Source organism: Meleagris gallopavo, chromosome 7 (genome assembly GCF_000146605.3).
Source record: "Meleagris gallopavo isolate NT-WF06-2002-E0010 breed Aviagen turkey brand Nicholas breeding stock chromosome 7, Turkey_5.1, whole genome shotgun sequence".
NCBI classification, from domain to species: domain Eukaryota; kingdom Metazoa; phylum Chordata; class Aves; order Galliformes; family Phasianidae; genus Meleagris; species Meleagris gallopavo.
In genome coordinates this window covers 10,300,467-10,325,966 of record NC_015017.2, presented here as the reverse complement: position 1 = coordinate 10,325,966, position 25,500 = coordinate 10,300,467, and the positions used below count along the sequence as shown (strand labels likewise).

Below are 25,500 nucleotides of genomic sequence, written 5' to 3'. Positions count from 1 at the left end.
AATTTTGTGCTGCTTACCTCCTGGCAGAATGGTTTTTGTTAAAATTAAGTGAACATAGTGTTAATTTGTTGTTGCAGCAAGAAGCCCATGGTATTTTAAAATAAGGCATAAAAGAATGGGTTAAATTCCTACAGCTATATTCTAAGGCTTTATTATTTACTGCATTTTCTCCTCTCAGAAACAAGTGTCCAAACCAAAATGAATGGACTATAACATCAAACCCAACCAAATGTTTTTCTTTATAAACCTCCTGCACTGTTTAAATGTCAAAACTAAATTTACCAAACTTGGCAGATTTGCCAAAGATGAACAGGCCTGCCAAGCATTCCCAGCATCAAGACAAGACAGAGAGAGAGGGAGAGGGAGACATATAACAGCTCCTAAAATATTTGCTGCAAGCACCTGGTGGTAACTGCAGTTTCTTCTACCCAGTGCACCTGCCTTTATATCCCGGATTTCTGTGCTCACATGCTTATTTATATGTTTATTACAGTGCCAGAATAGGACAGTTGCAAAATAAACTCCAGCCCTCACAAGACAGCACTTTCCTACAAAATATTCCCTGTGGAAGATGCTATGAGATTCTGATGTAGGCTTTTCTAAACAAATTTAAAACACCACCATGTGACCGGACTTATAAATTTTTTTATCCAGGGCTTGTTGTCTGAGATCCTGCGTAAAGAAGAAGACCCGAGGACAGCTTCCCAGTCCCTCCTGGTAAACTTAAGGGCGATGCAGAATTTCCTCAACTTGCCTGACTCGGAACGGGATCGAATCTATCAGGATGAAAGAGAGAGAAGCATGAACCCTAATGTGAGCATGGTGTCTTCAGCAGCCAGCAGCCCAAGCTCCTCTAGAACCCCCCAGGTAAGATGTGATCCTTTGTATGTTATGTGGTCCTGTGCTAATATTAGTCCAGGAAAGGAGTTTTTCTCTGCCCTTCCCTTGTATGTTGCTCCCTTTGCTCAGGTGAGTTGTGGAAATCCTTTTATAAGGACTTGGAGAGGCTGTTAAGAGGTGTTTATTGAGTTGCAACAAGACTTAGTGATGATTCTAGCTTTGATCAATGCCATAAATGCAAAAAAGAGTCTGTGATTTTAGTACCTGAATGGTTGCTTGCGGGCTTTCCAGATAGAGTGTTTTAGACTACATTATAGAAAGATTATTTACATAACTTTTTGTGTTAGTGCACTGTGATGTTCTACAGAACACAGGAAATTTCTGAGCTTGTGGGGAGACACATAGATGTTGCAGTCAAAAACATGCAGTGATTAGGAGCCAACAGTGAGTTAGAAATCAGTGCACTCTGCCTAGGAAATGACAATCCTTTAGTTAGTTTACACTAGTAATTATTTGAAGTACAGAAAGTAGAGATGGGCATGGTGCTAGGGCAGGAGATGATGCTTTGAAGCTCTAAACCAGTAGACTTAACTAACCAGGTTTATTAACGTTCTGTTCCTATCCACTTCTCTATGTAAGTTGTTCCTTTGCGCTAAGAATGAACATGCAGGTACTACACTGTCATAGTGTATCCACCATTCAGCCAGGCTTCTTGCTGTCCCAGACATATACTCCAAAACGGAAAAGGTGATTGCACAAAGACAACAATTAACTCTTGTCATGACATTTGTGTAACTTGAGTTTGAAATTTCTAATTGTGCAGATGTGACAGCTCGGGTTTAGCACTTTTCTTCATCTGTCATAAACAGGCCTTTGTAACCCTCCTGCTCTGGTACTTCCACAGTTGTGCAGTCTGCAGAGTCTCTGAGTGCTCACTTGGGCTGTGCATGTCTTAACCATGCTTATAATATTACTGAGCAATTCTCATCCTGAATACTGGAGCAGCAGCTGCTAAAAATAAGAGTCTTGGGGCAGAGGGTTAAAGGCACGTAGATTATCCTTAAGGTGTGCTGATTTTGTAGAAACTGTTGAGCTCAGTTCATATGTTTGGGTGGACTCTACCACTACACATGATATAAAGAACTGCTTTCACTGAAAGCAAGCACATCTTGCCAAGCATGATTCAATGCTGAATTTTTGTAATATGCAAATTTCATTGTTGCATAACTCTTAACTGTTTTTAGTTATCTTTCTGTGAAAATAAAATTCTGAAGAGAACTATTTTAACATCTAAATAGTGTAAACTCTTTCTGCATTTATGTTTTCATGAAAGAATTAGCTTATTACTGTTAATATTTAGTGCAATAGATTTCATAACTTGAATAGAACAATAATAATTAAAAAAAAAACAAACCAGAAAGAAATGGGTGAGTTAGTGCAGTCCGGTGAAAATAAAAATCAGATCTCTGTCAGATCTGTCACTCTGTCTCTTTCCTCTGTCAAAATAAGAAATCTTCCCCGTGTTCTAGTGACAGCTTTAAGTAAGGAAAATTTTGTTCTTCTTTTAAGGGTGAAGCATTGTTAGAAAACCATACGCTAGAAATATAAAGCAGCTCGCCCTTCCCTTATTTTCTTGAAGAATCTGGTAGAATATTGTGAGATTTTTTTAATCACCAAAAGCAATACAGAAACCTTTTTGTACCCAGTGCTTGTCTTGTGCCCGCTGGATAAAATTTCCCCAGTCCTCTGAGGGCCAGCACCAGTCAGCACAGGTGCTGTTTTGACAACTTGGACACCTCTGCAAATTAGGCTGCTTCCCAGCTCCTGGGCAGGCAGCTCGGCTACTGTGCTTCCCCATATGCCTGATATTAGTCCCAGTGAGACAAGTTCCCTGTTATATACCATGCAGCCATCCTGAAACATTGCCTCCCCAGGCAAATATGTTGTATACCCCAGATAATGGTGCTTTGAGGGTAGCAGTGCTAACTAGTGAGGAGGAGCTATACTGGTCTTTCAAGAATTATGTTACAGTGCTGAAGAAGTTGATTTAATGTCATTTTGAAACATGGTTTCCATAGATACCAATCTCCTGAGGCAGTACTTCTGGGAATGATTTTTTTTAGTGCGCTGGATAGAGTGTAGTTAAGTGATGGGACAGCCGTGGAGGTGGGCTCATGAGCACAAGGAGTCGCCTAGCATGACTCCATCACTCTGGAACCCAAAGCCCCTCAGGGTATTCCCCAAGCACAGACAGATGTGATATAGCACCGGTGCGGAGGTGAGAGCAGTGGATCCATCTAGCAAGAGGATGCAAGTACTTGGGGGAAGAGGTTCTGAACTTTTAAAGGTTATTGTGTACATGTTGCCAACTCTCTTCTCTCTGTTGAAGACCAGCATTAACTGCTGGGATTTCAGCACTCTAGCACTGTGATTACAAACCCTTTTCTTTTTTTTGTTTTCTTTCTCTTTTTTTCACCATTTGCAGTGAGACATTTCAATAATGGCAAACTTCTTGCTAATATGAAGATCAATTTTGAATCCAGGCCTCTGACTTTAAACACTTGCTTGTGATATTACTGTTTGGCACTTGTCCTACCTATTCTGATGATTAAATAAAAAAGAGCCCAGCTATCGAGGTGCATTGGGCAGGCTGGCTCCTGATTTCTGGCTGTGGAGCTGGCAGTGCAGGAGATCTGTGCAGGACAAGATGCGTTTTGAAACTTTCCTTTATATGCTAATTTTGTTCTCAGAATTCAGGCCTCACCTACCAGGCCTTGGTGACTTCAGCTGCTGTGCTAATCAAAGGCTCCATCACCTGGGAAGGCTTTCTTTATACCCTTCACAGCACTGCGATGTCTTCAGTTAAGCTCCACTAAATGAATCCTGACAGATTTGGACAGTCCTCTTCCTTTCCCATGATTTCTTCGGCGCTTTCCTATGTTCCTCACAACTATCCCATCTCTTGCCTATCTCTGAGGATTGAATTTTGGAGCTCGTTGTCCCTGTCAGTCCATCCATAGGGCTGTACCCACTCATGGTCAGGGCCTGTGGATGAGTTTGGCCTTGGTCCCCAGTGGTACCGGGGCACCAGAGGCCCTGGTCTGCCCCAACTGTGCTCCTACTGCCCTACTCTTAATGCAGAGATGCAGAAATCTCCAGCCCTTTCTCTATGGGTCCTGTGCTGAGAGTGCTGTTGTGTTGGAACAGCTAGGAAACAAGCCAAGGAGGCACAAAGCTGTAGGGGGCCCTTGCTGAGCACGGTGCACACATTCAGTTGGCTGCTGTGCCATGCAGCACTGTGTGGGTTGTGCACAGTGATCTCTTCCTGATCCCTAGCCTGACTTCAGAAAGAGAGGAGATACACGTTGATGAAGGCTTTATCTGCAAGCACTAGGAAGAGTGATTAGATCATTGTCTTGATTGAATTTTGTCTCCGTTATTAATGTGGGCCTTGGAATAGAAAAGATGTTAGGCACAGGAAGATTTGGAGGAAAGCAAAACAAAAGAAGTTCAGAAGGCTTGGTTTTGCCTAGTTAACCTTCTCATTAACAAAGAGGTGTTTGGCCACGTCTACCTAGTTAAAATGGCATGTACCAGCTGAAAAGGCTTATGATTGGACCAGATGACTGAATATCACCAGGATTTATGGGAGGTTTGAATCTATCTGGAAGCGTGAGCTTTGTGACTTAGCTTAGTTTGTTTCCTAAGACTTTCACATCTCAAGAGAAAATGGGGATTTTATGTCAGTAACCTATGTATTTCCCTTGAAAGATGTAGGATTTCAAGTATCAGCCCTGGCAAGTGAAATGTGGGCTCCAAGAGGCTACTGGTGCTGTGAGCGCTGCCTCCTGTCCCTCACCTGCCTCCACCATCTGAGAGTGGCCAAGGCTGAGGGGCTTTAAAATAAAAATCTCATAGAAGCCTACAGCATTGTACTGATAGCAGCCTTGCAAGGGTAGTCCAGCCTGGAGAAGGTACTGGCAGCGTCCGTTATTGTCCTTCATTTGTCACAGAAGCTGATGGGAAATCATTCAATTAAAAGGAGTGCAGTGGAATACACAAAATCTCAATATGAGTTTAGGAGAATGAGGGCAGCACATCAAAGGCATGCCAAAGCCCAGCTTTATGAAATGATTTTTTTTTTTTTTTTCATTTCCACTGATTTCCTAGGTGAAATTAGGTGACTGTCTGGCCAGCATAATGATGATAAGGCTGGGAAACCATACATACTCAAATGACATATGTATAGTTTTAATAAAGGATGAGAGAGACTTGAGGGAGTGCATTAAATTGAATAATAATTTATTATTTAGAGACCTCTACCCATTTACTCATTTTTTCTGGGAGAATTGGCTCTTCCTCCAAGGTGTAGGCCATTTTTAAAGAGGGGGAAAGAAAGTAGAGGCTGGTGTCAGTGCCGTGGCAGCTAGCTGGCAGAGCAAACTTCAGCGACTGCCTGCAGCCGAGCGCCCAGCTACCTATCGTGTTGTTGAGCTGCTCAATAAACATGCTGGGAGAGGGAGAGGGGGGAGTTGACAGGGCCTTGTATGTCCTATAGGAATGCACTGCAATTATTTCCAATCACAATTAACCTGATTAGAATAATGGACAGGAAGTGTCCCTCTGTAGCTAATGCAGTTTGGCATCAGCTGACTGAAATCCTTTGATAATTTCTGCACAGATGGCTGGGCTGAAAGCAGCACTTTTTTAATTATTATTTTCATGGTCTCTTGGTAGGCCAAAACCTCGACACCAACAACAGACCTCCCCATTAAGGCGGACGGCGCCAACGTCAACATCACAGCTGCCATTTATGACGAGATCCAACAGGAGATGAAAAGGGCCAAGGTATCTCAAGCTCTGTTTGCCAAGGTGGCTGCCAATAAAAGTCAGGTGAGTGGTAGAGGGGATTTCATTCTTTTTGGGGTTTTGTTTTTAAAGCCAACTTTGGGGTTGGAGCTAGACCTATATTCTCCTCCCACCAATAAAATACATCTGTTCATACAATAATAATAACCTTCATCTCTGGGGAACCTGTAGTGTTTCTGGCATTTGCCTGCCTAAGTGGTTTCCTTTTTCCTTTTAAAATAGACTGAAAAAAGGACCGGCTTGCAGCTGAGCTTTCCTCCCCATTTTGTACAAACACACATGTCTTTTCCCACTTGTAGCATATAACTTACACATCAATTAGTAGGACAAGGACCTTCCAAAATGATGATACCCTTCTTGTTTTGCAGGTAAAAAAAAAACGTTTTCTTAAGTAATTAATGGAAGGAAGCTAATGGGGAAACTGCATGTTAGGAAGGTGTTTCCTTTTTTTTTTTTCCTTCACATTGTATGTGCTGCATGCAGTATTGCCATGTGAACAATTCACATCAAATCCAGTCATTTTTACAAAAAAGATGAGAGGGCACCACAGTGTGTTCTCGTGGATTAATTTTCACATTGGATGTAAAAAATACATGTGGGCAAACCTAAGCTGGAGTGAAATTCTTGAAGAGAATCCATTAATTTAAAAATTTTATCCAACTGTTTAAAAAAATATAATGTATCAGTATGAATTTTGTGGAAAGGAGGACAGCGTTTTTTGTAGGAAGGACCACAAGCGGATGATGGTTCCATGGTCTCCTTCCTACAAAAAACGCTGTCCTCCTTTGGAACCAATTGTTTACTCTGTGTGAGAAGAGCTGCTTCTGATCATGAATGAAATTACTCAGTTGTGCTAAGGAGAGGGCATCAATATGCACACAAGAATGCACAAATGCCTCTGTGTGGAAGGGTTAGAAACATCTAGGTGCATGTACTCTACTAAATACATTTTTTCCCTCTGTGAAGGAAAGCAATATTGTAGTCATTAAAGTAGATGTAAAATAAGAAATTGAAAGGCATATAAACAAAGCATCAGAGGCTATCAAAGCACATGGGAGTGCCTTGTCCTTGTTACAGGTATTTGTGCCCACGCATTTGGAGGTCTGATCCATTTTCTTCCTTCTTCATTTAATCATTAATTTTCTTTGCCTTTTGCTTTATCTTGTCCGAGTACAGGGGTTACAGTCCACAACCCCTCAGCCCCCCAACAAAATCCCAGGCACAGTATGAAATACATGAAAGGAAAATACCATGGAACCCTCTTAAACTGTTAAATGCATAAAAATCTCATGTACCACATGGCAAAATATAATGAGAACTGGAGCTGTTAAACGAATAAAGCTGTTAAAAGCATAATGCCACTTGGCACAACTACTGTGCATTTAACGGTTTTCCACTGTGTAATAAATGACATATGTGGTAAACGTGCAGTAAATATAAAAACTGCACAATTGATTTTGCAAACGTGCCCCTTATTCTTTACTCCATGCAGATATCAAAGTTCCACCCAGAATCCGGACTGGACAGCTTTTAATAAGAAGCGTGTAGCACAAACTGAATGCCAGCTTCTCTGGAGTTTGGCTTGAAATTGCTTGTAAGCTTCCTGTCATTATACCCAGAGGCTTCTTGAAATAGAGAGGGACTGAACCACCCAACAGTAATTTGGGTGGCTCGCTAGCTTCAGTGTGTGCCAGTTTCTCTGGCAGTGATGCACACTAGCACCAAAACAAAAATAAGCTTCATAGTCTTTCACGTGGAAAAAGATCAGGGCAGATTTTGGAAGCCAGATGCAAAAGGATAAGCGCAGGATCCACACGTGTTATCGTTTAAAGCAGAGTTACTGCCCATAAAGGTTTTGTTTCTTCAACAGAGGCAAATAAAGAAGAATTTCTCAGGCTGATGTTTCTTTTGTTTCACAGTCCTGCCAAAGCAATACTGGCTCCCTGGGATGACCCAGCATTTGCCATGCTGAGATGTCATAGCTCTCTGCTGGAGCATGAAAATGGTTTGTGAGAGAACTGGAAGGCAGGGACAGAGAAGCTACAGCCACAAACCCTAGTGGTACATGGCTCCCCAGCTCCAAAGCTCACCTGTGTGGCCCACCCCTTGGCCTGATTAGGAGTGCCTATGCTGTGCTGCAGCTGTCCATGTGCCCCCCAGGACAGTGCAGTGCTGAAACTAAGGACATGGTAGTTTGTGTAGGAGAGGTGCCGTTATATGGTGGAAAAGTCAGTGTCAGCTTACCTAAAACCTAGCTGTGGTGCTTTCCCATTGCTTTGTACAGGTCTGCTGTGCCAGTTGCAGGCTCTCCTGATGACAATGGTGCTGATTTCACCAGCTCAGTTACATGCTGGGAAGTGCACACTGAAAAGTGTTCATATTTACAAAAGAAAGAGAGTTTGAAAGAGGGGAAAAAAAGAGCTAGTCTGAGGGTTTGCTTGGACTCTTCGCCAAGGTTTGTTCACGTGCTGTTCTCCACAGGCCTGGCTTGCATTGCACTGGCTTCCTCTATTATTCCCTCACCCCAGACAACTGAGAGGCTTCCAGTTTGCTAACAAGGCATGTGTTGTGTTGGGCGCTGCTTTTCTGTCAACAGCAATCCACGATGCTGTGAGATCTTCACAGTTTTAGCAGCCAGTGAATCTCCGACAGGGCTGTTCTGACATTTTATATGTGGGGCTGTATGTTGTGTACCCAAGAGAGAATCCAGAGCCAATGGAGGCCTCATTTCATCTCCTGTCTTCATACAGGAAGAGTAGTACCCACTGAGAACAGTTATTGCAAGCAGCATCATCTACTGATAGACTTAATTGACTTCTAATTTAACAAGTAGCCATCTTTACTCTTAAGTCGTGGCAGATTATTGGTTCAGCAATGAAAGCAAAGGGCAGTTGATAGAAACTGAGGGTACAGATTGTGGACCTCACAAGTCAACATGCATGCAATGTGCAGGATCACGTGGAAGTATCGAGGTAGTATGCAAGACTCTCCTGTTAGGGGCTCAAAATTCATAAGGGTCTCAAGCCATTCATTTTAGACATTGACTCATTTGTCAATGTCAGAATATTTTCATTAATATACATTTTATTCCATGTGACATATCTGGATATTTTTTGTCTTGTTTGAGAAGTGTTGTGCATCCCTTTGTCCTCAGCAGGAGCTGAAGTGGCACAGCACCCTTCAAACAGCCTCCAAAGTTGTCATCCTATTCTAGATACCAGCTGTTAGTGATGCACCCACTGGACAGCATGCATCTCAGGCAATACTGCATGCTAGTGCCTTTTGTCCCTTAAATGACTAAATCTGGGACCTGTAGTATCATATTGAGAGTATTTCTGAACACTGGATTTGGCCTTTTATCTGTGCTTCAGAATCTCCTGGTTATATTTAAATCACATGGAATTATCTGTGTGCCATTTTAGAGAGATTCGGCTGGCCAGTGTGCCTCTAGAATGGGGCAATGGGTCAGGCAAGGACTTTGACCTTGGGTTGCTCCAGGTTTGAACCGTCAGGACAGTCCTGACAGACTTCTGGTTTCTGTGTCCAGTTCTGCAACTTGTCTATGGATCAAGTTTGGGGAAAACCACTTCCCCGTCATCTTGTGTCAGTGCTTCTATAATGCTATGCAGCATGGTAACCATGCTGACCTCTACTAGTGAGGGTCCTTGCTGAGGCTGTGCTGTGTAAAGCAAGTTTAGGAATATAGATCTGTTCATAATAAACAGTCATTATCAAAATAAATAGTGGACATATCTGACTGGAGCCCTTGCTGACAGTCAGAGGAAGGGTAAAGATTGTATGAACATGAGAGGCTGAACTTCCTACAGCTCTCCCAGGGCAGGAGTGTCTCTGTAATCAACCTGGCCTGCAGAGGAGTGGTGCTGCAGAGGATCGGCCCTGGGCCAGGGCAGGGTAGATGGAAGGATCTGATCTCCAGCATCACTAGTTCAGAAAAACAGAAAGCAAACACCAGCAACTGAAATTCTTCCCCAAGGGACTGGATTTGTTTTAGTTATACCACAGTAAAGTAAGAGAGAACCCTTTGAGCAGCTTTTGAAACAAAATGTTAAGCTGGCAAAGCTGTGTCTCCGGTTCTTATCTTTGCCTCATTTAAAAATAAATCAAAAATAAATTCAAGTGTTGGGGACAGAAAAGTTAAGGACCTTCAAGTTAAGAGAAATGTAGGGCTGTGGATAGAAATACTTTTTCTGTCAATTCCTTGTCTTTTTCCTGACTTTTCCTTGTGAGATCCCAGGCACTAGTCTCGGAGCCTGTTCTCTGGCTAAAGTTGGAGCCCCACAGTAGGAGCCCACACTGTATGTGTCTCAGTCCTTCAGCCACCATCATCACACTGTTCTTGCTCTGAGCAGAATGCACAAGTACTGTGAGAGATGAGCAGTCATCCTCTGAGGCAGGTTTTATCCTTTATTGTCTGTCCCTCCCAACTTATACCCCCTTTTTCAGTATGATGGAATGCCTTTCCTCCTCCTTTTAGCTTAGAATAGGTATTTCCTGTGCCCTTAAACTCTTTAGCTTCCAGTGACAATGAACAACAACTAGAAAAAGTCCGCTGGTTGCGAAGATGCATGCAGTATATGCATATACAGCATTTCTTCCTGCTACAGCACCTCAGTGCCTTTATGATGCTTGTACATCTGTACAGCTAGGGCTTATCTGTTGTACTGATAGTTTAATGTTCTTGTCACATATGCAGGAAGTACAGAAAGACATTTCTCTCCGTGACTGAACTTAAAATTTCTCTTAAGTGTATTTGGACACCCACTACAGCTTCTACAACAGTGCCTCTCTCAGCCTCTGAGCAAAGCATGGTCACTTGTGGAGCTGGGACTTTGCTCAGGAAGCCATTGACAGACTTGGGAGCTGCTGGCATGCTGCTTGCCTTAGCCATGAGCCTGCACTACATCCCCAGTGCAGAGAGAAGCTTGTCTGAATTTGGCACGCTGGAAGTATCTTCAGCAAACAGCATCCTTCCCTCTGAGCCCAAGAGGTGTAAGCAGACTTGGTGTTCCATGGGTCCAAGATGTGTCAGGGTTCATGTACTTCATTTTTTTGTATTATTTCTTGTTTTATGAGACTAAGAAGAAACTAGGCCTCATGGAAGTGCTTTGTATTTTTCCTTAAATTTTTGTAGGATGAAAAGTACTGCATGATACAGAAAACTCAGGCTATCGAGTGACTAACCTTGAACTGTACCAAAATGCTTCTAGTAAAGCTTCTCAGGTTTAGTCCCCCTCCCCCCAGCCCTCATCAAGAATTCATTGAAGCCATGACAGAACTCTCCATTACAGTTAGTCTTTTATCCATTTTAGCTTTCTTGATTAGGTTATCTTGAATCATTAGGGGGTTTATTTATTTTAATAGACACTTATTGGATTCATGGAAAGAGAGTTTGGCGACTAAGGAACAAGAGCTGAATATTATCTGCTCATTTCACACTGCAGAGTCCCAAACTGAGCAGAGGCAAGAGGCTGAGAAAGTTTGACCAGACGGCTCCCTATGATCCTGTGTAGAACGGGAACTTTCTCTGGATAATGCATCATTTCTTTTCTAATCTTTCAAGAATAATGTTGATCATTGCTGCTTTTTTTTTCCTTTTGTCACATATGTTGACATTTTCTGCACTGATGATGTGGGTGAGGAAATGGCCTTTTACATTTATTTTTGAGATTTATTCCTGAATCACTCTTACTAAAAACTCTTCATTTGCCTACTCATACTTTCATGGGAGACCCTAGAAAATGTCAGTAGAGAAAACCAACTGTATTATTATTAGTAATTTCAATTTGAATGCAGGGAAGCGCAAGATTGGTTTAGTTAGCTTTATCTAGGCTGGAGGTTTCTCACAGTCCAGCACAGTCCAGGGAGAAAGACTGCTTGTAAATGAGCCCCATGGACACCCAGCTACTTCCTTCTTCCATGGCTCTGAGTAAAGATGCTGCTAGAAGTGTGAGTACTGGCCTGTAACCCCAACATAACTTGTTCTGTACTTTTCCCAGGTACTTGTACTTCAGTCAAAAATTTGGTCCTTGATTGACCATAGGCTGATCACCATCTGCAGTATGCTTGTGCATACATTCTTTGAGCGCTGGAAAACCTGATCTCATTGTAGCCTGGTAACTTTGACTGCCAGAGCAGCCTCCCCTGCTCTAGGATAAGACTAGCAAAAGTGAAAGGGTCAGGCTGCAATAAAATGGCTCAGGGTAAATGAGAAGAGAATATGGCATATGGCTTGCTGCACCAAATAACTGTCCGTCAAGGGGGTTTTGGTGTGCCAGGGCTAATGTCTTGATGTAGTAGGCACACTGTTTCTTTAACAGCATAAAAGCACAATGAGAATGGCCGACTTCCTGCAGATTTTTGTTGATGTTTGCTTAGCTATGTGGAAATGTATTTGATTTTGAGACAGAGAGGTTATAAATAGGAAATTAATATGATATTATTTGTTTTTTCAAATAAAATGCTTAGAAAATCTTGTCTCACAAGAACAGCAGAAATAGAGGCCGGGACTTCTCTGCAGCTCTCCTTAGTGAGCTGGTTTGGGCTGTGTTCTTGATGCCTTTACAAGTTTTGGGGTGAAATGAAGAAGTTCTGAGTAGAATTCCTTGTAACCACAAGCACTGGGTGTGCCTGACTGTAGAGCCAAAAGCATCTTTAGTTGTGCTGTTTTTCCTCCTCTTATTTTTAATGGAAGACATTCGCATTTAAGAACCTTAGAAGCTGACAGTAAGGGCTGGATTCTGCCACCCGTACTGACGCATCAAACCCTCCTGGTAATTGTGGCACTCAAGGGGGCTGGTTGTGCTGTGTGCTGAGACTTGTGATGTGCAAGGGAAGCATGATCAGAAACACAGTGTATCGCAGCTCTGAGGAAGGATGTGTTATTTGTTAGTTTTTTAGAATAAGTTCACATAAGTTGAATTTACTTGTAATAAAATGAGCTCAGATGTTGTGGATGAGCAAGGGAAAAGGTGGCAAGATAGCATCTTGTTCTTTATTTTTCCTTCTTTGTGCCAATAGATGCAGCTATAGATGAAAATTCGCTGTAAATGGCTGTAGCTCCAAGACTTCTATATATTAGCATTTCTTAAATGAAATAATTCTTCTGGAAAGCACTGTGTAACATACACAGACCCAAAGAAATAAATAAGAGAAAATAAAAAAATTGCAACCAAAAAACCCCAAGTTGATTTTTAACAGAAAAAGGGGATTTGTGTATTAATAATTCATGAGTTCTCATTGAACATGCACGAAGAAACGGTGCTATTCAATAGAGAATACTGTCATCTGTCACTGTTTTATTTGACATTTACACTTTTTTTTTTTTTTGCCTGGTACTGCAAAACTTTCTTGGATGGCGTGCTAAGATTATTTAAATAAATAATTAAAGAATCCAATGCAGACTTTTCATCTGTATATGGGGAAGGCAGTTACTTGCAATCATAAAGAATGTGTGAGCATGCTGCAGTGCCATGTTTTCTCACATGCTAACCCAACCTATCACCTAGTAAGTGGCTCCGTAAATAGATGGAGTCTTGAATGGAGGGATGAGAGAATGGGTACTCAAATAAATAAAGAGGAAGGTAGGAAAAGAGCAATGAAAGGAGAGATTTGATGCAGATAAGCATGCACACGCACATGGTGGGTACGTGCATCTATGTGTGGGGGTGAGTGAACGATAGCTGTTGTGAAGAAAGCTGCCACAAATACATTGCTGTTAGTGATGGAAAAATAAATATTTATAAGTGGCATTGGGGAGATCTAGTCACACAGAATGTGAGAGAAGACGGCATTTAGCACAAAGACAATTCAGGGTTAGGCGCACCTTGCAATTTCTTGCTAATATTAGGCTCATGAAAATCTTTCTGCTCTGTAGGTTAGTTATTATTTATAAAAATCACAGAACCAGCTGATACATTCATAAGCTAATTATTGTAGCAGCTGGGTACACATGGTGCAATATGTCTGAGGCTGTGAAGTATCACGGATTTCTTGGGGCCTGCTGTGGTGGGGGTGTGCTGTTGAAGGCTAGATCCCTTAATCTGATCAGCCAAGCAAATACTTTGTGGGGAAACTGGATTAATATCTCTCTAAATACCATGGATGTGCTTCACCTTCAGAACCAGGCTCCTTTAAACGTGCCATTAGCTTATCTCCTTTGGGGAATTGAGAAGTTCTCAGGTGTCCTCAGGATGACGAGGTCTTTGCCTGGTGCCTGCCTTTGCCAGAAATTAATTTCGTTTGCTCATGTCTGCACACATGGTCACACTGCAGTCTAATCTTTTCCCTAATAGCTTCAAGGTCAGGACCTCGCATGTTGCCAGGCAAATTGAGCGCTACCCTTCTTAAAGACTAATGGCAGCGAGTGCATTGTCCATAATGAGGCCTGTAGTGTTGCTCTAAGTGATTGTAATGAGCGCCGATTATAACGGGACAGATAAATCAACATGCAGCCCTTGCTGTTGGGCTGGCTGGGCCAGCTCTAGGAAGTGGAGCTTCCTCCACTGAGGAGTTGGGCAGTCTATGGCTGGAGAGAGAGAGAGAGAGCTGTTCTGCTGCAGGCCTGTCCTGTGCTGGGCTCGGCTCCAACAGGTACAGGGCTTTGCCTTTATTTGCTGCTGAAGGATTGGTCCAGGTGCTGTAGCATCCCTGGGGAGGTATTAAACATACCTGCCTGAAATGTTTGAAAGAGTTCTGGTGGAAACATACTCAGATCAGTGAAAAGCAGGGAGAAACACGAGTTTGTTTTTTCCACAGATCGTTTGTTTACTATCTCAAAAATTATTTCCTTTGTATGGCGAAGCCCCTGAGAACTCACAATGGAACTGTGAGATTTTTTGCCCTTTATTTTCTCCAAAAGAAAGTTCATGGGGATTTCTAAGCTGAGGAAGGGGATTGAGGAGTGCTGAGGGCAAGAGGTGGTCAAACTGAATTGAAATGCAGGCATAACCTGGCTGAGAGATTACCCAAAGACTAGTCATACTTGGAAAAATATAGTTTTTTTTTCTTTCCCCTAAGTAAATGATTAGATATCTTGTTTTCATCCTTGCCCCACTACCCCCCAGCTCTCCTAGTTTATTGCAAGAAAAGATCAGGTCTGCACAAATGTGGCCTCTCACTTGTAAAAACAAGGCAGTGTTGTGTTACAGATTAGTTTATAAATCCCTAGTGGCTTCACAGTTCAGTGCCTACAGCTGCTGCAGATGGGCCTGGGTTTTTGTCTCTTTGCTGTGCTGCAGCCGGCAGTTGAAGGAGAAAATGGAATGATCAGGTTATTAACATGTAGGCCGCGAGGAAGAGGCTGCACAATGAGAACAGCTGGTGTTGCTGTCTTGGCTGATGCAGCGGAGATAATCAAATCTTGCCTTTTTTGGGGGGTGAAGGCAGAAGACATAGTGGAGAGTGAGACAAACAACGGCTTATGATATTATATACAGGGTTTATAATGCATGTTAGAAGTTGTCAATGGCTTACAAGTTGTGATATAATAAAGCAATAAAAAAAAAAAACAAAAACCTGTATGGGCCTCTAATGAACCTGTCTGTTCAGCTTGCTCTTGTCTCTGTTTGGAAAAACACAATTTTGGCTACTTCTTGTACCATACAGCTTTAATGTTGATCAAGTTATTTTTTAGGTATTGTAAGGTGTCTGTTGAAGTGGTGTCAAAGTGCTGAGTTGCAGCTCAAAAATGATGGGTTATAGAGCTACTAGGTAAAATATTTTGACAGGAGTCACTAAGGCGTGTTGACAGCATCCTCAGCATTATCTTCTCATTTTCTGTCACTTGCATCCTGTCTCCTTGTGCACACGCACAGGAGAGGCATTGCTGTCCTCAGCCCCAAGTGGGCTGGCTGCACCCCCACAAAGGAACAGCAACAGACCCATCCCTGGGTGACTGCTGGGGACCTGGGGTCACCCCCACACATGCTTAGAGCATGTGGGGGGCTGTTCTCACCTTACAGCTTCTGCCACCTTGCCCTCTGCCTGGCTTTGTGTTTTAGAGTTGTTTTCATCTCCTGAAGTGCTGGCACTTCCTACTGCCGTGCTCTATGTTCTCAGTCCCTCTGGAGCAGTCCAGAAGGATTTAGTACAGTGGTAACTTTTTGAGATCCAGTCACACAAAATGTGAGAGAAGACAGGACATTTAGCGCAAAGACAATTCAGAGTTAATTTCAAACTAACTATTCAACAAAATAGGACTTATAAACACAATTATTAGGATCACTAGCTGATCCTAATTATGAGTATTTCCAACTAGCATCTCTCTTTAAGTCTGCTTTAAGTCTAGCTGATGTTCCATTCACATCTAGTTCCTCAGTGCTTAGTGAACTAACTGTGCTGACCCTCTTGTTGCAGGGCTGGCTGTGCGAGCTACTTCGCTGGAAAGAAAACCCAAGTCCAGAAAACCGCACCCTCTGGGAGAACCTCTGCACCATTCGCCGCTTCCTGAATCTTCCTCAGCACGAGAGGGATGTGATCTATGAGGAGGAGTCCAGACATCACCACAGTGAGCGTATGCAGCATGTTGTCCAGCTCACTCCTGAGCCTGTGCAGGTCAGAGTGCTAACTTCTTTCTCAAGGAGTTTTTGCAGGGAAACAGCCATTGGAAGTAGAGAAAAGCAACCGGTTTGAGCTTCCCTGTGGTTGGCAGGTTGAGACACACCAATTTATATCTGCCTGTAGGACTGCATGCAAACCTCAGCTCTCAAGGTATAAGCAAGCTCCCCATGTGAATGCTGCAGCGTGTATGCGAGTGTGTGCAGGTTTGTGTCGGTGGCTCAAGAAGAGAAATGTGCCAGATCATGCCACCGCCAACAGCAAGGTCAGTGTTAGTGATGTTATGGAGCTCCCATTGTGTCAGTAGCTGTGTTGCTACTGAAACAATTTAGCTGCCTAAAGCTGCTGGCATTTGGAGGAGCACAAATGTGTTCCTCAGCAGCAGCAAGAGAAGCGTACAGCTAGTTAGGAAGAGGAGCAAGAGCAGGGTTAGGTCAGTTGTTTCTCCTCACAGTACCTGAGCTCTTCTGATGCCTGCTCTTTAACTGTGTCCAACAGGTAACTGCAGTCATAGTTTGTAGTTTCTCTCTCAGCCTAATAGATATCTCTAATAACTAATGAGGCACGTTACAAAACTGAACGTGTGTGGCAGTAGTCAGAAGAGACTCAAGCCTGGTCTGAAGTGAGAGCTGGACTTCAAACTTAAGTGATGCTTTCTTCACTCCGCATTTTTGTGAACCCATAATTTAAAACAGTTACCTGTTTTCATGGTGGAAGGAGAGGTTGTGAGTGTTACTTGCACTTTGGCCATGTTGCCAAACATTAGAATAGCTGTTGATCTGAAGGCTCTCTGTTAGGTGTTGTTTTAAAAATTAACCAAAATGAATACTGCTATTCAACTGCAGGGATCTTCCACAAGACACTTGCAAGTGTCATGAAATCAGTGAGACCTGTGAACAGTAGAGGAAGCAATGAGGCCAGTAATGGGAAGAACTTTCCAGAGAGGCAGATTGTTAGGTGGGTCGGCTCCAGGAACAGTGTGGTAGCTCCAATTATGAAAAAGCTTTTTATTCTTCTGCTTGTTTTAAGTATATTATCTAGGTTGTCAGCATTCTTTAGTTGTACTTCTGGAGAATGGGGCAGGAAGTAAGGGAATGCTATGGAATAAAGGCCACTGTGGAGAGAGGGCAAAAGTTTGATAGATGACAGCAGTGAGGATGTAGAGAGGACTGATGTGTGACAGCTGTTGAAGCTCAGGAGAACTTGGGGGACAGAAACCAAATGAATGAGAAGGGGATGTGTATGCTCAATCTAAAAAATCTGGAGTGACATTTTCCATAGCAGAACATTGTCACTGCTGGCCCTCACGGCCATTTCACCTGATTGTACTATGCGATGATAGTCAGTTGTGTTTCTCTCTGATAGTCTCAGGGTTCCTCCTCCCACCTTTGCTCTCCCCGTTATGGTTTGGTCACAGCTTGCACTGCCGTGTGACTCTTGCTGTGAACCATGGTATTCAGCCTATGCTCTTTGTCTCTGCTCTTGTTCTGTTGCTGCTAGAACTGCTACCAACAATCTATTCACCTTTCCCAAAGGTGGGAGGTTTTCCTATGTAGTCCTGCCCCTTCTAAAACACCTTTGTCTCACCAAGATTAATTATTGCCTAATTTGGTCTCCTTTGTCTCTTCTGCTGTTGACTTCCTCCTTGATCTTCATTTTGTCTTTGCCTAGAAGAAAAAAAAAATCGTGGTTCCTGGTTTTCAGATTCTCAAAGCTTTAAAGTAGAGGAAGTGCTGTAAGTAATTAATATTGCAAGTTTTGGCTTCGATGTTCCCAAAAATTTGTGAGATCTTGGAGGCAAGGAACTACAGAAGGGTAAAGGACTGAGCTAACACATGGGAAGATGAGTAGAATTGTGTAATTTGAACAAATTAGCCCAGTTCTTGTGCCCACATCAAGCAGGAAATATCCTCTAAGGGATAGTGTGAAGAAAAAGTTTCCTTGAGCTCTCGTTGGTGACCTTGTTGATTATCCTACTTTCCAAATCTTCTGCATATCACTTAGCTGTATAGCGCAGGTCGGCTCTTCTGAGTGACACGTTACAGTGCATTGGAATGTGATGCATTTGTACTTGTCAGCAAGTTACAAAGCCATGGATTAATTATTTATTACAGTCAAAATATGAAAAATGAAGAAAAATAAATGGAACCAGCTGGCAACTACATAAAACAAAACTCTGGAGACCCTGGTATATAGTTGATACAGTAGGCTTGTGTTTTGAGGGCGTTGCATTTTAGAGCTATGTTTGCCCATCCAAAAAGCCCAGTAGGCTTCTACATGGCATACTACACCAGTGCAAGACACAGGAGGCTCAGTGTCCACCTGCTACGTACTGCATCAAGCAGTTTTTGTGCCATTTTCAGTCTCTGAGACTTGAATTGTTTCAGGCAGCAAGGTTAGTTTTTTGGCTTTGCTGCAAGGGTCAGTATTAGGTAATTAGCTGTGAAGAATCAAAGATATCAGCAAGAGACATAAAACAGAGGTCCTCACACTTGCAGTTGCTGGAGATTTTGTGACACTTTACATAAGGGTAGGGGTCTTGGGCTCAATTCCTGGCCAAATTCCAGGCCAAGTAATTACATTCTGCCTATCTAAAATTCCCTCTGTAGTGTCAAACAGGGAAGCAATGCTCATTTCCTTCTCAAAGCAGTGGTGGGTGCAGAATGTCTGTTGTGGTGCCGTTGTGCATTTTAGCAGAGGTAGAAACATCGAAGAGCTGCAGACGCTGTCCTACTTCACTTTGCAGACTTTACTAGTGAAAAGTGCACTGTAAATCAGGCCTTTACATGCAGCCTTGATGTCACGATGACAGACCTTTGAAGGAAGTATGAATAGCAGTGCTGGAAATAATAGCAGGTGTAGTGCTGTAACACTGAAGCAGGTGGGAGTCTCTTACCTCTGTTTTCTTCCTGCTTACTGCTGGATTGGAGCCCCCCTCCATCAGGCTGGAAGAACATCCTGGCTGTCATCGTGAGGCACAGTCAAACAAAAGAAAGTGGGTGTATCAAGTATAGCCTTTTCCTGGCACTGCTTCTTGGAAACAGCAAAGAGTTCATTGTGATGGGCTCTGTGTAGTTCATATGGTGATTATGGGCTTGCGCACACCTTCAGTGAGGGGATCACCCTGAGGCTGGTGTGGTTTCTGTACAGTCACGGCAAGGTGAGTACGGTGGGGCAGTTGTAGTGCTGTGGAAGTTGGACAGAACTTGGCTCCTGATGTTTGAGGGACTGTTGTTTCTCTTGTGGTAGGTTGTTGCCTTCTGTTCTGTAACACTAGCCCATGCCTCACTGTTTAGTTTCTGGCTTGGTGCTTTACAAAGAAACATTTTTTTCCATTAGGTTTTTCCTGTCAGCCATATATTAAAGCCATTTAATTAAATATTTTTCTATTTCTGAAATGAAAAATGTGTGCAGTGGAAGCTTAATGTACAAGGAATTCTTCCCTGCGCACTTGATTTATTTGTTATTGTGTGGAGAAGTCATAAAATCTGAGCCCTGTGGAGCTCTGTGACATGGCAGTGCTCTGACAGCATTGCGTGTGACCATATGGACATGCTGGGGCATGGGCTTTCCTGCACACGCCAATTGCAGAGCATCCACACTGCACCTACACAATGCTGTGCATTGCTGTGCAGGCTGACACAGCCTGCCACAGCCTCAGGTATGCACTGAGGTGGCTCTTCCGCCTCCAATTCTGTGCAGTGTGTTGTGATCAGTGAGTTCTGCTGTGGGACTAAGGAGACCCGTGAGCTTGTGCCTAGCTGGATCCCACAAATACTTCATCTCTGATTCATAGTGTCCAAATCGCAGGCTGCTAGGGATGAGAGGGCATGCTGGAAAGCAGAACTGTATTTTTGCAGTCTTCTCATCCTCTTCCACCACCATCAGGTGTGGGATCCTGACTGGAACTTTGATCAGGCCCAGTCTTGCTCTTTTTACACAGATTTGCTGGACAGCCACTTTGCAGTAAGCAGTCCTCACACTTCTTTGTTCAGCTTCCTGCTCTGCACAGGTGAGAGTGCCCTGTCATGCTTTCTGTTCCTCGCCAAATCCCACTGCTCCCAGCTGTTTACTGGCATTGGACCTTCCTAGCATGTTAATGCTGAGAGGAGCCTCCAGCCCTTTCCTGTTGCTAACCAGGGATTTGGTGTTTGTTACAGACATGCCGGGACACAGTAAATCTAATTTCTCTCCCTTCTCCCACTATTTGTCTGCTGTATACAAGGTGACCACTCTGGAGAATAGCCATGTTGCCTGACACTTTAATATGGTGCTAATTCATTGTTAATTGCTGGGGCAGAGAAACCTGACTCAGTTGGGAAAAAGATGAATCAAGCTGTTGTCTCTGGAGTGTTAAGGTGGATAAACCACTTCTCTGGAGCCATGAGCCACCACTACAGCAAAGTACCTGCTATTTCAAAAGCAGGGAAACCTCACCTTTCATTTCCCGCATATGATGTCAGAGAATCTTCTGAAGCTGGTAGGTACATGCTGATTTAAGAGCAGTCAGATATTGGCTTTAAAGAAGTGGGAATGGTTTTCACATGCTTTCTGATATATTGTTACTTTTGTAGCTTTATAAAAAATTATATCCTTCCACTTTTTTTTTTCTCTGAAGCTTTGATTTAGACAAATCTGGCAATTTATAATAGCTCAGATCGTAAATCATGGAGAAGTATTAGTAAATAAAGGAAGGCATGGCAGAAAGCTGTAGGAAAGCTCTTTTGTATTGTGTATTCATTGCAAACATTGTAGTCTCTCTTTAAATAACGTAAATAACGTACTGCAGAACTATAAGAAATACTAATTTTTTCATCTTTTTGAGGGATGGAAGGGAACAAATATTTTAGACAAGACAATGAACTACAAAACAACAGAACATGGAACCCTAGTAAAAATGGGTCAAGGCAAGTGGTGATGGCAATCCAATGAAACTAATTTCATATTCTCTTTCTAGAAGTAATAAAGAAGGGAATGAACACCACAGTAGTACTTCCTAATGAAATGTCTAATTCTAAACAACATCTTAGAGTTCATGGGTCACACAGTACATAGCATGCAGATGGGAAAAACAGCAATACTTAAATTTTCTTCTTTTAAAAATAATATCAATTAATAATACTTAGGCAGTCATAGATAATGAGTGAAGCAAAGCTGTGTTATTCCACTGAGGAGCATAGTGAGCTTAGTAATTTTTAGGATGATGTTCACAGTTCTTACTGTGTTTGTGTGTGTTACAGTAGATTTCATATACTAGAAGTCAGGACTGGGTTATCAAGGAAACTCAGACAGAAACTACTTTCCCAAAGCATGCCTGCTCTCTAACTTGGTGCTTGGTTTTATCTAGACCTGGTTTTGGTGGGTGAGGTCCTGTGGTTCATTGTTAAAGTCTGCACCCTCATGTTTTCATGTTTTTGCTTGTTGGTCATTTCTCTGCATCTGAAAGACAGACAATAAATGATACCCACTGCTTTTTGTTTCCACCATCTCCCCATGGTTGGCAGTGATGTCTGCTCAGATGGAATGACCAAGACAAGTTGTACCCAGAAAGCCCAGGTGGACTTTTAGAGGTATTTCTATCACAAGTTGATTTATTCCACTTGGGAAACTCAGAGCTTTGGTTTGAGTAGACTGCACCTGGAGTATTTATTTTCTCTTTCATTTAGATCTTTGGGGGAAAACATGTCAGAGCTAGACCTGTCAATTTAGGGACTTCAGAATATCTGCCTTCTTCAATTTTTACCTTTACTCTTTCTTATGAGAAAGAAGAATAATGCTCTGTGTTGGTATCTCCTTTCAATCTAAACCATTTAAAAATGACTAAACCAGATTGACTCGGAGAAGCTGGGTGGGTGTGTTGGGCCATGTCCTCCAGCAGGCTGTATGTGTGAAGCCCTCCTGGACCACTGCCCCTAAACTGCCCGCTGGTGCTGCTGCGGTACTGTGGCAGATGTACCGTGTTGGTAGCAAGCTCTGGCTGTTCATCCATCCAAACGCATGGTTGCTTGGTGAACACTTTGGTGTCCACTGTTTTTCCCCTAGTCTGTAGAGGGTCAGGAACCTAGCACAAGTTCTGACAAGGGCAATAGGAGCACATATCTGACAATGAGCCCCTTATATTTGGCTCTGAGGTATCCGATAGAGTTTCTTACGATTGATAGTTATCTTGATCGCAGTGGAAAGCTGCTGAGCTTTAACTGCTACAGCCAAACCTACCTATTGCACCTTCTCAGCTGTTTCTGCTTAGTATGGATATCTAATACACTGCTGACTTGTATTAACTTTAAGCCAATTATTCCCCTTATAATGATAGTGAGGAGTGCACTTGCAGTTAAAGCAATACCGCTTCTGCTCTGAAATTAAATTTAGGTTTATTAATCCATTTGCTCCTGGAAATGGGAGCTTAGTTGGATAGTTTTATTTTTTCAAAGGTTGTGGTTTTAGCCTCACTGAAGTTGTAGTCCCAGTACACCAGAAGACTCTCAGAGCTGCATGGCCACCTCAGTGGCACCTGCTCCCAGTCACCCCATTTGGTGCAGAACAGACCAAGGGCAGGGACCGAGCAAGGTGGAAGCGCCCAGTGGAGAGCTGCCTCCCTGGCCAGCTGCTTTACAGAGCTCCCGCAGCTCTGCTCCTGCTGCCCCAGCTCCTGCAAGGGGCTGCTTAAGGCAGAAAGCCATTCAAAACCTGAATGTGCTGACCTAGTGCTATGGAGACTTGGCAGGAACTGGCAGAGTGATGTTGGTCTGATGCGTCATCTCTTCAGCAAATTACATTGCTGTAGCTTTGGCTCCTGCCATCTCACCCTTTTGCCTTTCACACACAATTTGGCCAGGTTTGGCCCTCATTTCATCCAGTGATGGCCCTGTTATAAATGCTAAGCTGCCAGTGGTAAAGAGTCATGGTAGGTTGAAGATGAGCAAACATCCCGGGCAAGATTACTAAATAAAGCTCTTTAAATTCACATAACCTTTGAAGCTTGTGCTGGCTGGAAGCAGGCAAATCTGGAAGGCTGAAAAGCTGCTGGCCGAGTCTCCATTCCATTTATGTTGGAAAATGTTTGCAGTTAAAAACGTTGCTCTTTTTCATTTCATTTTAATAGTCCCTGAATGCTCTCTGTTCCTCGCATTTGTATATAAATTATAATATCGGGCTTTAGAGCTGTGTGTTTATAGGCTATTGGTTGCAGGCAGCATTTTATTCTCTGGCTCCTTACAGAAGTCTTAGGATAAAGTTAGGAGTCCCAGATCACTGCAGCTGGCCTTTGTGTACAATTACAAAAATTATATGGGGAGGGAAACAATACTGTATGTGTTATCCAAGCACATTGCCCTGTTTGTCCCCCAAAGATCTCCAAGAGTGAGTGAGCTGCTCTTCCTCTCCTGTTGTACAGCATCCCCTGAGAAAACTGCAGCTTCTGGGCAATGCTGGGAGTCAGTCTCCCTGTTCTGGGCCAACCTGGTAATACATTTGTTGGTGTGGATTTTTCTCTCTCTCTCTTCTTCTCCTTTTTTTAATTTGGATTGGCTGGAAATGCCCAGAGACTACAATATGTGCTGGGATTGGCTTTTTTCAGGGACAGTGTGCTGTGTATACACATTGTCCCATGTTTGTATGGACTTTTATAGGAATTACAGATTGAAACGGGAAATGTTTCTGTGTATGCACTATTCTCACACATCAAGTATCCAAAAGTACAGTAGCACATATTTTTTCTCACAGTCATCTACGCTTACAGTGTTTCAAAGAATATTCCAAAATATCTTGGCACAGTCAGAGCGAAGCTGTTTGCAAGATCCCTAGCTGTGGAACAACAAAGGCTACATTCTGAACACACATCACACATGACTTTAATAAAAGTCTTAAACAAAAATCAGAGAATGTATTTAGAAAATTGCACTTCACAATGTATGATGCTGCTCACATTGTGGAAAGAGGCAGGTATCCCCTTCTGCCTCGTCCCAGTGTCTTTTCCCCAGTTCTACTCACATATTCATATTTTGAATTAGAACATTAAAGAAAAAATATGTTTTTAAATACATATGAATACATTTTAAAGACACTGACCAGTGATTTGGGACTAACTCAAATTGTGCAGCACCTAACTTCAGAAGGACTTGGTGTCCAGAAACTAAGGGATACAGGCACACATGAGGTGTCTCTCACGGAACATTTGGAAGATTGAAAATCTGAAATCATGAATCTCCCTCTAGAACGTATGACAAAAAGGATGTGGTAAGTTACAGAACACGTCCTGGGTAGTACAGACCCAGCAATCTCATTAACCTCATGTCAGAAAACATTCCTCGGTTTCCAGTTTGGACCAATTTTATGCTATTTTTAACATCATAGTGGAAAGTACTGTTGACATCCTTAAACTTCCCAGTACTTCTTCTCAAATTCATGGTTTGTGTTATTATCCTTCTATTAGGCTGTGCTGTTTGATTCAAGGCACATGGGCAGGGAGTTCTAGAAAGAGCCCTTTCTTTCCTGCCAGAAGTCCTGTTACATGGAAGTAGAGAAGAAAGGTTTCATGCACACCCATAGTTAGACGAGAAACATGCAGGACATGGTAGAAGTACAGCAGCTTTCTGCCTGTGAGAAGTAAGAGCTCACTCCTTTTCTATGCTCAGTTGAGAGAGGCTGTGGTGGCAGCTGTGGATCCACCCAGCAGCAGCAGAAAGAGACACTCTAAAATTCTGGGACTCAAAGGCCTCTTAAAAAGATCTGTCTGGACAACACTGCACTAGTTAAGTGCTAAGTTACTATTATTATTTATTATTTATTTCCTCTCCTATTTCTTCTCTTATCAAACAAGCAGGAAATGTCTTTGTTCTTTCATTTTGGAAGTGAAATAAATGTATTCCCTGCAGCTTTTGAAATTTTCATAATCCATAATAAATAAAATCATATCTAATAGCATAACTGCTTTCAATTGGCAATGTGATCTAGATGCATTGCAATGGCAGAAACATAAATAGTTACAGCCTCTGAAAGCCTACTTCCTATTTGCTAAATATACTTGGCTCGCTTTAAATTCCTTTGTGTGCAGTCATTAATACAATCCTCTTTGACAGCATTTAATTAAAGTGCTTTTCTCTATTAAATTCATTAAAACTTTTTTTTATATACAACTGTTTCCCAGACACTGAATGTTAAGGACCTGTAGGCCTCTCTTTAAATAACTTCTCTCTCCTTGTTGTAAATTGTTAATTA

General features: G+C 42.6%; 1 protein-coding gene across 2 annotated transcripts in view; it reads left to right on the top strand.

Moving 5' to 3' along the window:
* Positions 1 to 25,500, top strand: part of SATB2 (SATB homeobox 2) — a 102,926-nt gene that overhangs the window by 64,816 nt on the left and 12,610 nt on the right. For both annotated transcript variants that reach the window (XM_031554156.1, XM_019616984.2), the window contains exons 6-8: positions 655 to 867; positions 5,578 to 5,733; positions 16,084 to 16,281. In XM_031554156.1, the coding sequence (XP_031410016.1) occupies positions 655 to 867; positions 5,578 to 5,733; positions 16,084 to 16,281 (567 nt within the window). The remainder of the gene's footprint in view (positions 1 to 654; positions 868 to 5,577; positions 5,734 to 16,083; positions 16,282 to 25,500) is intronic.